The sequence below is a fragment of the Pleurodeles waltl genome, chromosome 6, assembly GCF_031143425.1.
Source record: "Pleurodeles waltl isolate 20211129_DDA chromosome 6, aPleWal1.hap1.20221129, whole genome shotgun sequence".
Taxonomy (NCBI): Eukaryota; Metazoa; Chordata; class Amphibia; order Caudata; family Salamandridae; genus Pleurodeles; species Pleurodeles waltl.
This window is the reverse complement of record NC_090445.1, coordinates 119792834-119805099: the sequence shown is the minus strand read 5'-3', so window position 1 is coordinate 119805099 and position 12266 is coordinate 119792834. Positions and strand designations below refer to the sequence as shown.

General features: G+C 44.1%; 1 protein-coding gene across 2 annotated transcripts in view; it reads right to left on the bottom strand.

Annotated features, from left to right (window-relative positions):
• Window positions 1-12266, bottom strand: part of NPEPPS (aminopeptidase puromycin sensitive) — a 695867-nt gene that overhangs the window by 150193 nt on the left and 533408 nt on the right. For both annotated transcript variants that reach the window (XM_069237501.1, XM_069237500.1), the window contains one exon: window positions 7328-7547. In XM_069237501.1, the coding sequence (XP_069093602.1) occupies window positions 7328-7547 (220 nt within the window). The remainder of the gene's footprint in view (window positions 1-7327; window positions 7548-12266) is intronic.

Sequence of the window (12266 nt, the reverse complement as noted above, 5' to 3'; positions counted from 1 at the left end):
ATGTGCATTATCACATTCCCTAACTAAACCTATACAATCATCTTTCACCAGTATGACACCGATGGTACCTACCATTCTTCTCACTCATATAACTACCCTTGCCTTCCATTACCTCGGTTCACTCTACCAAATTATAATTCACACAACATACCTGGTTACTTCAACTTCAGAGTGCTTTCTAGCTTGCACCTAATTAGGGTTTGTTCTCTTTTCTCCTTACAATTCCTACTGTCTAAAAACCAACCGCGGTCTATTTTTGTATTTCTTTTCTCCCTATGGGTTTCTTTTCCCACCTATTCCATCTTCTCATCCTTGTCCTCCTTTTTATCCTGTATTCTTTCTCTCCACTTACTTAGTACGATATGCTTAGGCGTTTACTCCTTGTCTTCCACCTTATAATATGGCCGCTGCCTCACTGTCACATCGACCTCTCTCGTTAGTGTCTATTCTCAGGTCCTCGGACCTCCCTTTCCTACACTTAAGATGGCCGCCATACTGCTCCACATCCTATTTTAAAGTCCCTCTTCTATCTCTGTGCTACTCCCATTTGCTCTTTTTAAGCCGAGAGCACAGGTCTGTACCGACCAGTATTCGTTCAGACGACTTGGTGCCACACGTCCCTACTCGCCTTTTCAGGTAGGCCCTCGCCTTAATCTGCCATTGTTTTTGACTTTACGTCCTCGTAGCGGTTTACTTTTCACCGCGTTCATTCCAGCCTTTAAGCGTTTACACTAACCACGGCTTAATCTCTACTTTTTCCACGTGTGCACACATGTTTGTTTGCTTGTGACCAAGCGCTGTCAAATGAATTTCGTACTGCGCTGCTAACTTGCCGCAGTATTTCATCTCACTTCTAGCCATGCCGCTCGTTCGGTTAATTCATTTTCCCCGCCGTTAAGCGCAGCCCTTTACACACGGGCTTTTTTACTGTATATTTTCCCCACCAACACCGTAGTGCGCTTCTGTTTGGCAGTTAATATCTTTACCGATAGAGCTTTCCTCAACTCTCTGGATTGCGCTTAGCTTACTTCAACTTGTGTTACCAGTTAAATTACTTGATTACGCATTACCTGACTTGCCCACATCTTATTTTCTGAGGTACTGGTCACAACTTTCCATGGTGTGACGACCTTGCCGCCTTACAGGACTTAACTTCAGTGTACTTGTCTTCAAATTTCATTACCATTCTCACACTCCCTTTAGCTTGGTTCGTACTTAATAATTACTTCATGTTCGTATTTCCCTCATTCACGAGAAATTAGCTCAGTTTTCTTTCCCTTTTATCCGTCACCTGCTAGGTTCCGACCACAGGCTTATCAGGGCCTGCCAACCTGCCTTTCGTACTTGTCTATTATCTCACTCATGCCACACTATTGATAGGTCTACTCCAAGAAGGTATGTATTGTTTGTTCCTTTTTCTCTCATCTATCTCTTTATTCACTGTTTATATACCACTCCTCTAGACTTCCTGTTCTTCTTTTTCCTCTTTGTTTCTAATTTCATTTTTTGTTTTTTCTCTTCACTCTATTGCTGGCTACTCACGACCACTGTTGTCTCTTTTCTCAGTTACCACTGACGTTCCAAAGCCCATTCAGCTGATCACGAGGCTCCCTCGTTACTTACCTTCGTTACGTACCATCCTGGCCGGACGGCCCAGATATGAGCAACGTACTTGGCCCCCTTTTTGCCCCTTCCTTCGGTCCATTTACTAATCCACCTCTTTTGACCTTTTAACTCCGTTGTTGTGTTCTTATTCATCTACCTGTCTGATCTCTTTGTCTCAGTCCTTCCTTATTTATTTATTTTTCAACCTATCTCACCTCACTTTACAGTCTTTGTATACTTATTCCGGAATGAAGCTGTTTCTATCCCCCATTAACTCTGGGTTTTTACCTCGTAAAACATTGGTTCTAGATTACGTAGCACTTGGTCACGGTGACTCACTTTCTTTCTCATGCCTTGCACTTTGGGTCCCAACCACGAATTTTGTTTGCCATGCTTTTTAAACCCTCACCTACTCACCTTTTAAGGCCCACTGAGCTCACATATGGCTCACTGGTCACTGGTATCCAGTTTTGGAGTCTTTCCCACATGCTCTCCTATGAGCCTACTCTCGAGTCCATACACTTTTATATGCCAAAATTCTTGTGTTGATTATTATTTTGCAGCCTTGATAAAGTCACTGGTGTGACAAAACACGTGTTGGCTGTATCTCGTTGATGGCACAATGATTTCTAGTATCTACAAATAAAAGACACCATCTGCAAACAAGACTTGGGACTCCATTCAACTTTGCACCTCAGCAACATACTATCAGGGATACTTATCCCTGCCATACTATTGGACTATACATTCTGTGTGCTGTGGCCATTTTGTCCAATTTTGTCCTTGGGTACTCTGATACCCGTTTTGGTGCCTACCGGGTAGTAAGGCACTGGGCCAGGTTGCACCAGACTCTGCGGTTACTTTGATACTTGTCTAAAATTATTGTTTTACTGCTTAGATGTGCGGCGCCTTTCACCCTTACTACCCTATTGTGCTTTACCTATGAGCTATAGCTCAGTCCACTGGTTCTCCAGTAACTGGTTTAGCCCCAGCTCCTAACAAAAGGTCAAACAGAGACCCATTATAAGGGAGCAAAGACCCTGGTGAAGAACACTCACTAAAGGGTCCATGGACAATCCCACAGAGGAAAGCTGCCAGTCCAAGACCACAGCCATCCTCCTCACCACTTCAGCATAAGAGGAACTCACCTCTGTAGCCATACCAAGGGGGAAAACTAAGTCTGAAACTGGTAAGGACTTAAGACCGCTAGCCTCACCCAGCTCTGTCAGCCAATTTCCCTCCAAAGGCGGCCGATAGTGTTGTCCACCTCATATCCTCTCCTCCTCCAAAACTGTGTGCTCCTTTAAGAAAAACTAAGTGGTGGTAGAGAAAGGGAAGGAAAAGTGTCTAACTTGGTCAGCTCCATCGGTGCTGCATCCCACGCTGTTCGTCACCGTGTCGGAAGGGGTAATGGGTTCGGTGTCGATCGGAGCTGCAGTCATGGTGTTCAGCTGACCAGACACCGATGACGTCGGTAGGAACCCCGAAGGGCTATGCACTGGCGCCGATACGGATCTGATAACGGATCCAAAGGGTCTAACTGACACGGACGGCGAACTCGCCAGTGGAGATTCAGTTAGGACACCTGTTACCTCTCTGGAGCTAAAAAGCACACAAGAGGAAGGCTGTAGGTCAAAGGCTTTATGAACGGAATTATAATAATCCCTCATCTGGGCCAGAGTCACCTTGACTCCAGGGTATTCAGAGAGGCGAGAGGCGTGAGTTGAACTCCTTGTGTAGGAAGTCCTGCAGCCGAAGAAAGAAGACAGTGGCAGAGACGCACAACTTACACATCAGTTTAGCCCATTGTTTTGCCTTGGAGTATCCTTCGATGTCCCCTAGGGCAAACTGCTCCTCAATCGGTCTCTGGACTTTGGCGGGGACTGACGACGGTGTGGGGGCTTCTGCTTGTTGCGCCGCCAGAATTTTCATTTGATGCTCCCTCAACACCTTCGGCCAAAGAAAACAGCAGGAACTCAATCCTTGGTGTTCTCTGTATGCAGATTTGTGACCAACATATGTCTGCCACAAGATCCACAGGGCTTAGACCCCAGACATTTCACACAAAAAATGCTCACTGTTACCTCAATTAAACATTGAGATGGGCCAAAAACAGCCCCCTACCCCCAACCACTCCGGATCAGTGTTGTAAGCGTGGAAAAGAAGGAAGTGATGTCAGCGCATTGGCAAGGGCGTTATATAGACTCCGTCGACTTTTGTCGCGCAGACGTGCTGGGGAAAAAGTTTACAGATCCAGCGTTGGGAGGATTCTAAAGTAAGGAATCTGCAGCTAGATGTCTCTATCAGACACTAAGATCACTGCACTGGGACTAACTCGACTTACAAATAAAAATCTAAATTGGAAAATTCCAGATTAATTTTGTGAGGATTTGTCTTCTTGACATATGTGCATTATACTCAATAAATCAAAAGTTAAACATGCTTGTCTGACAAATTTCGTGTAGATGGATGAAATAGATGGAAGTTATAGGCAAATCTAGAATTTGCATTCCTCCCTTTAACTCTTCCTCTCTTAACGGATCATAAAACTTCTCAACAGCTTTCAAAGAGTAAACTTAACATGCAAGAGATTAGCACATCTGTGAGACTGCGCTAAAGGTATTAGCAAAACAAAGCCTATTTTGACGCATGTTGTTAGATCTGCTTGAGACCCAGGAGTGGTGCACTGATTTGTTTTTGCTAAAAGCTGCAAAATTTAATGTAGGTTTAATGTCAACAGCACATAAAAAGGTCCACCTCCCTCTGATGATCTGTATGAAACTTGGCACACCCAAAGAAACCGACCCAAATGCAAAATGTCTGCCTAAATCAATGGGGATTTGTCAATAAAAGCCACATTTCTTAGCAAATAACCCCACTGTTTAAAAAAAAAAATATATAAGTATTGAATTAATACTAACAGTAATCAAAATATAGTGACCGTGTGCCGCATTTTATGTGAGTTTGTCAAATGGTGCCACCTGTATAGGAAAATGAAGAAACACCTTTGAATGTTGAGATATCACTATAACTTAACCCACCGAAGCCCACATTACATTTCCCTAAGCAAGGGTATTTCTTGAATAATGTTCTAGTTTTATGCCAAAGTTTGCAGTCGCAGCTCTCACCTCTTAAAAGGGGCGGGGAGGGAAAGGGATGACATGGGGAGGTGGGAGCGGGGATACATTAAATTAAATAATAAAATTAAAACTTACCTTAACTCGCCGCACGCCACTCTTCTGTCGCAGGGTGCAGGCACAGGCTCCCATCCTCCCCTGCACCAATCCTGACGCTGCTGAAAGCAGCATCAAGATTGGCTGGGAGCGCCCAGCCAGAGTGCTGCCAGGCAGACTCGGAGCTTGTGCATGCTCTCTCCAGCCCGGCAACAATTGCCGGGTTGGAGACAGCCTACTACGCATGTGTTTTTGGCCGGCCCACGACGGCCGGCCAAACACACATGCACTCTCCCTCAGTGCACATCTCCCCTGTGGCCCTACCCCTTTCAGAACGAAAGGATAATAAACATAATTTATTATCCTTTCGTTCTGAAAGGTTTGCAGCTTCTGCCACTGGTGGGGGGTGGGGGGGTGGGGGGGTGACGTTCTTCCACCCATATGGAGGAGCCGCCCCTGAAAGTTTGGTGTAATTCTGTTCACCATTTTTTTTTTGCTGTAGCTGAGAGCAAATAAACTCAGATGGGACTCAGAAGGGGAAACCTGCGGCGTAATTAAACTTTGAGCCCCTACCAGCCTTTCTGACCCAGAAAGGAGCCCGTGCACAGTGCCGGCCATTGCACCGTGCATGATTGCATACTGCAGTTGGGGCCCCCGGGAGCTCGTGGCCCCCTCCCATTTGAGCTCAGGCCCACCACACACACCACATTCGCCCCACGGGTTAATGTTATGCCACAGGGGAAAACATTTCTTTTTTTGATTCACTGTTATTTTCTTTCCTGCTTAGTGGATCTGCACAAAGCTTGATATGTGAATTATAAACCAGATTTGCCTTTGTTTTTTAAAGTTTGTGTAAAATTGTCAAACTGTGCCAAAATAATAAGAAAAGTAAAAAATCCCCTTTCCACTGGACACTTGGGACTAACCATAACTAGAGAGATGCTGTACCTTGGATTCTCTACTTTTCAAGCATTCTCCAGGCTGCAGCATATGCTCTTCGGTTGGGAGTGGAGCGTCCTCTAGGAACTAAGGTTATAGTTGCAATTGCTGTGATCTAAAGATGTCTAAAAGAATATACATATTGTGAAATGTCTTCTACGGAATAGGTTTATGATTACATGTTGTGTGGTAAATATGTGATGACCTCTAGGGGCTGTATTTAAAATTGCATTCCAATGGTTGAAAGCGTATAAAAAGAACACAGACCCATGGGAAGATCACTTGTAAATGCTTTACTGAAATAATAATGCTGAAAGTGACTATTAATCAAAGTACATATGCTTTATTAACTTTAGTAAGTGCATTCACACATTGTCATTTTTGATTATTGCAGAAATCCTAAAATTATGATTTTTGACGTGGTTTGTAGATTTTGACCCCTTAGGTGGGCAGAGGTGATTACGCGATGTCAACCAACTGTATTTGCACCAGCCTTATGTATATTTGTAAATTACTGCATAGTATTGAGTAGTGTGTGCAATAAATGTACTTTTAACAGACTCAATAGTTATTTATTGAGTAACTATTAAAGATTACAAGAGAATGATGATTACTAGCCCAAACAACCGGCATCGAAGTAGGCTGTGGCAAATGGGGATCCTTAATTGTGCAGACCACACAACTAATGGCCCGTTTCTTTACACTCATCAACAAGGGACTTCTCTTCATGGATGAACTCAAATGCATAGAAAATTACTGTCTTGTTGAAAATACTGCTGGGCTTATGAAGGACAAATTGGGGATGGAGTTACAGTGATCACCACCGGGGGCTTTTTTGTAAATGGTGACTGTACCATCAACTGGGTTAACATGTAGACTGTCTGCATCCTCAGAATCTTTTCTGTAGAAGCAAATGAAGAAGACTCATTGATGGCTGGTACCCGATTGGTCTGCCTATGACTTTTTTTATTTTTTTTGTTCCACCTGAGAATCTGGAAACAACACCTTCTTTTACTTTTGAGTGCTTATTCGACTCACCACTTTCATTTTGTTTGGTAGTAGAGGACAGCAGCTGATCAGTTATTTGACCATTAGAGGCAGGGTCAGAGGATCTTTTAGCTTTCACTGAGGACATCTTGGTAGTCTTGTTTGCTCTCCAGCGGTTGACTGCCTCCAATATTGCCCTAATAATTTCCAGAGCCAACTGACTTTCTTTGTCTTTCAGTGTCTTTGTAGAAAATCTGATGCATATGTCTCATTCCTTAGGATTTTAACTCAGATGCAGGCCATAGAGGCATTTAGGTCATCCAGAAAGATCTTCCGTTTGCCACAGGCTTTACAAGGCTTAAAAATAGTCCCCCCCCCCCCCATCAACTCTCCTGTGATGAATCGATGTTCTGAAGCAAAAACATGTACATGAAAAAACAACCTTCAAATATTGAGAAAATAGTTTCACACTAGAACCAAACACAATGTCACTAACCAAATAGGACTCATGTTTACACAACATTTCTGAACAATGGCAAAAGGGTGCCTAGCTCCCAAAACCTATACAAGACCACACAAATGTGTTATACATGCTGTTAATGTAACGGGCATAAAGAACCTACCTTCTCCAGGTTTGGGGTCCCAACCTAGCTTGAGTCCTATGGGAGTAAACAGGTCTCTGATGAAGCTTTGGAGTTCCTCATAGTAATCAGTGTGGGCGAGCAGGGTAGAAAGGATGCCCAGGTTACAGCTCAAATCACTCCATACTGTATAATTTGGTTCATTTACAAAGGCTTCCATCACTTTAAGTACTTCTACAGTGCTGATCATCCCAGCTCGAGCCTGGAGAGAGAAGGAACATTGAAAATTACACAGGATAGCCAAAGAAGGAATTTCTAGCCAGAAACAAAAAGCATCAAGACTGCCTGCTGACTATATCTTTGGCACGCTTGACAAATTTTCAATTTTTTTTCCAAAAAGTGCCTCCGCGGGTCTTGCTGTGCATGGAATGTTTTAGGATGATCCATCAAGTGGGGCTGAGACTTGAGGGGCAGGAGTGGGATTGGAGGGGTGGAGCAGACCAAACTGCTCAACGGAATTAAACCAAATTTGGCAGAAAGGTAGCCTTTGGTCGACAGACTACACTTTTTCTTATTTGATATAAATCTGTTTAGTAGTTTGAGATAAAAATTGAAAATTAACTTTGTATATCTAGAAGCCCACAGACTACTTAAATGCTCACGATCTTGAGCAGAGATATGACAGGCTGCCAACACTTAAACCAGGAAGTGTTGGCAGCCATTCTGAGACTCTGCTTCAGCCGAGTCTAAAAAAAAAATTAAAAAAAAAAGAAAGAAAATAAAAGGGGGCAGGACGGTTACCTTAACCCCTAGCGTTGGTCCAAGGGTCGCCTGGGGACCCTGCCAGGCCAAAGAAGCATTTTTTCCAAATTCACGGTGAAATATGCAAATATTCACAAATATCGCTGTGATTTTGTTTTTTTGTTTTTTAAAATTACGCTCTGTCTCCAGTGCTTGCTTTTAAAATTGCCCCTGGGTGGGCCAGGTCCCCTGGGGCATAACTGGTGTAATTATCAAGGGGGGGGGGGTGCATGGGGCCAACCTCATAGGGCTTTGAAAAGCCCCGGGGACCACCACCTCACTGGGGCAATAATTTAAAAAGTGATGTGGGTGAGAGAGCAATGCCGGCTCCCACAGGAGGATGGGAGATGGCTAGGAGCGTGGGGGCCTTGAGGCTCCCCCCCCCATTTGCTATGCAGGATGCCATCATTCCTAATAGTTTCATGATAAATTTTACAGTGTATTGTTGATTTGGCTGCATTTGTGGTATGAGATTTTGAAAAGCTTGTACCCTTTGTGTATTTGATTAAGCTAAGGCTTTTTGCATATTGAGAACAGCACCTAGGTAAGGTTGCACCTGTTCTGGTTGAAGATGAGATTTTTGGTAGTTGAGAGTGAACCCCAGTGTATGAAGGGTCTCTATTGTGTATTGAGTGTGTTTTTGACATTGTATAAAATTGCTTGATTGTATTAGCCAATCGTCTAGATATGGAAAGACATGTATGCTTTGCCTTCTTAGGCAGGCTGCTACTACCATAAGACATTTTGTGAATACCCTTGGAGCTGTTGTTATGCGTATGGTAGAACTTTGAACTGATAATGTTTTCCTGCTATCACAAACCTTAGGTATTTTCTGTGAGCTGGATGGATGGGTATATGGAAATACTCATCTTTGAGGTCCAATGCAGTCATGTAATCTTGTTTTTGTAATAGTGGGTTGACATCCTGCAGAGTTACCATGTGAAAGTGTTCTGAAAGGATATATATATTTAGGGATCTGAGGTCTATGATGGGCCTGAGAGTGCCATCCTTTTTGGGAATGAGGAAGTATAGTGAGAATACGCCTGTTCCTTGTTGAGAATGTGGGACCAGTTCTATTGCCTGTTTTAGTAGTAGCGATTGCACTTCTTGCTGTAATATAACATTGTGTTTTGGGGACAGCTTGTGATAACATGGAGGAATGTTCAGAGGGGTAGTAATCAATTCTAGGCAATAACCATTGCGGATAATTGATAATACCCATTGGTCTGTGGTGATATTTTGCCAATGGGAGTGGAATTGCTGCAGTCTGCCACCCACAGGAGATCTGTGGAGTTGAGGGATGGTAAATAAGTCACTGTTTAGATGGGGTATTGGCTTGTTTTGAAGTTTGGAACTTGCCTCTGGTTCTTAAGTATTGGTCTCTATAAGACCCTCTAAAACCCCCCTCTCTGGTACTGCTGTTGCCCTTGTTTTGACTGGGAGGTAGAAGCCTCAGTGTACTGCGGCTTGAATCCTCCTCTGAACTGTTGCCTGCGAAATGAACCTCTATAGGGTGTTGTGTATAAGGCTCCCATTGCTTTGGCAGTGTCCGAGTCTTTTCTCAGTTTTTCTATGGTCGTGTCTACTTCGGGGCCAAACAGGTGCTTTTTATTAAAAGGCATATTCAGTACTGCCTGCTGAATTTCTGGTTTAAAACCAGAGGAACGTAGGCATGCATGTCTGCGTATAGTGATGGCAGTATTCATGCTTCTAGCTGCTTTATCTGCAGCATCAAGGGCAGACCGTATTTGATTGTTGCTTATGGCCTGACCCTCTTCCACAATCTGTTGTGCCCTTTTTTCGTGTTCCTTTTGATGGTGTTGTATGAGTTCCTGCATTACATCCTAGTGGGCTCTATCGTACCTTGCTAGCAAGGATTGCGAGTTTGCAATTCGCCATTGGTTGGCAGCCTGTGTCCATACACTCTTGCCAGCAGCATCACATTTTCTACACTCTGGGGGGGAGGAGCATCCCCTGACGACTGGCTATTAGCCCTCTCTCTACCACTGAGTCTGGAGGAACTTGGTGAGTAATATAATCAGGATCTGTAGGAGAAGGTTTATATTTTTTTTACCAATGGATGGTGTTATTACCCTAGCTTTGACTGGATCATTGAATATTTGATCTGCATGTTTAATCATGCCAGGTAGCATTGGAAGGCATTGATATTTTGAGTGTGTGGAGGATAGTGTGTTAAAAATCCTCTTCTAGGGGTTCAGTGTGCATAAGCACCCTATGGTACGCTGCTGCCCTGGAAATAACCTGCGTGTATGCAGTAGTGTCCTCCGGTGGAGAAGGCTTAGAAGGGAAAAGTCTGGGACATTGTCAGGGATAGGATCTGGATCGTAGAAATCCCAAGGATCAACCGTATCACCATGTGAATATTGTGAATGAGTTGGTGAAGGCAAAACTTATCTGTCTGTTAGAATGTTCTCTTACTCTTGTTCACTTTCCCCCTTTTGTTTTTTTTGTATAAGCGAATATAAGGGATATAAACAATGTGCATACCTGTTCTAGGATGGAGGGATGTAGAAGAGATGGCTCACCTTCACCTGAAGAGATTCCTGAGAACCGCTTGACCCACTGCTACCTCTCCGAGATAGAGATTCCAAGCAGTAGTGTTTGAGTTGATGGTGAGTCCGAGGTTGGTTAGTAAGGAAACGCACTTTTTTTGTTGATTTGTGCGCTCCTGTGAAGGTCCTTGACTATCAGCCAATCGTCTAAGTAAGAAAAAAGCTGCGATTGGTGCTAGACATTTGGTAAATATTTTGGGAGCTGATTTCAGTCCGAAAGGAAGGACACAGAATTGAAAATGGCTGCCTGCTACAGTGAATCTCAGGTATTTTCTGTGGGCAGGGTGGATGGGTATGTGGAAGTATGCGTCTTTCAGGTCTAGTGTAGACATGAAATCTCCCTGATTGAGACGCAGGAGGACGTCTTGTAGGCTGATCATACGGAACGATTGCTTTTTTAAGTAGACATTTAGCTCCCTTAAATCGAGAATCGGCCTCCAATCCTTCCACTTTTTCCGAATGAGGAAGAACCTGGAATAAAATCCTGTTCCTCGCTGGGCTCGAGGCACCTTCTCTATAGCTCCTTTGAGAAGCATTTTGTCGATCTCCTTTTTGAGTTGTTGAGGGTATCTTGAAGGAGTCCTGCGGGGGGGTGGGGGGGGTTGGAGGGAGGTATCTGGATAAATTCTAAAGTATGACCCCGTTTCACTAACTGTAGTACCCACTTGTCTGAAGTAATGGTTTGCCATTGTTTGAAGAATAGAGATATCCTCCCGCCCAGAATGAAAGGAGGAGAATTGGACGTAGCCAGAGCCTCGGAAGCATCAGGTTCTACGAGCCGATTCTTTGGCCGGGCGGGTTGAGCATCCACGGCCTCCAGGTCTACCATAGGCAGGTTGCAACATCTGCCTTTGTGAGTAGTATTGGCGATATTGTTGGGAAGAGGAAGAATAGGTGGAATACCTGTGTTGTTGATATCCTCCTCTGTATGAGGGTTGGCCACACCCTCTAGGTCGAAAGGAAGACTTTCGATATTGCAGGGTCCCTAGTGACCTTGCCGTGTCTGTGTCCGATTTGATGGATTGTAAGGCGTCATCAGTGTGTTTCCCAAATAACGCCTGGCCATCAAAAGTTAAGTCCAAGATTTTATTTTGCACCTCTGGACGGAAAGAGGTAGCTTTAAGCCAACCTTGCCTTCTAAGCACTGCTGCACCGGCGAGTTGTCGAAAAGCAGTGGTTGCTATGTCCATTGCACAGTCTATAAGCTCTGCAGACGTGCGTTGACCCTCCTGTACAGTTTTGTTTGCCTCTGATCTTGTATCTTCCGGTAACTGGCTAATATAAGGTGCAATGTCCGCCCAAAGCTGTCTATCAAACCTAGCCAGTATTGCCAAAGAGTTGGCAGCTCTAACCACTAGGCTAGCCATCGAAGAAAACCTTTAACCTATGTTATCTAGACGTCTACCCGCTTTGTCTGGGGGTGCGGAAATCGGGGCAGAAGGATTCTTAGATCTTCTTTGTGCTGCCTGAGCTACCACAGAATCCGGAGGAGGGTGTCCAGTTAGGCATGTTTGCGCATCATCAGGTGCTTTGTATTTCTTATCCAAACGAGGCAGTACTTCACTAACTGTAGCCGGATTATGCATGACCTTAAGACCCTCTTCCCA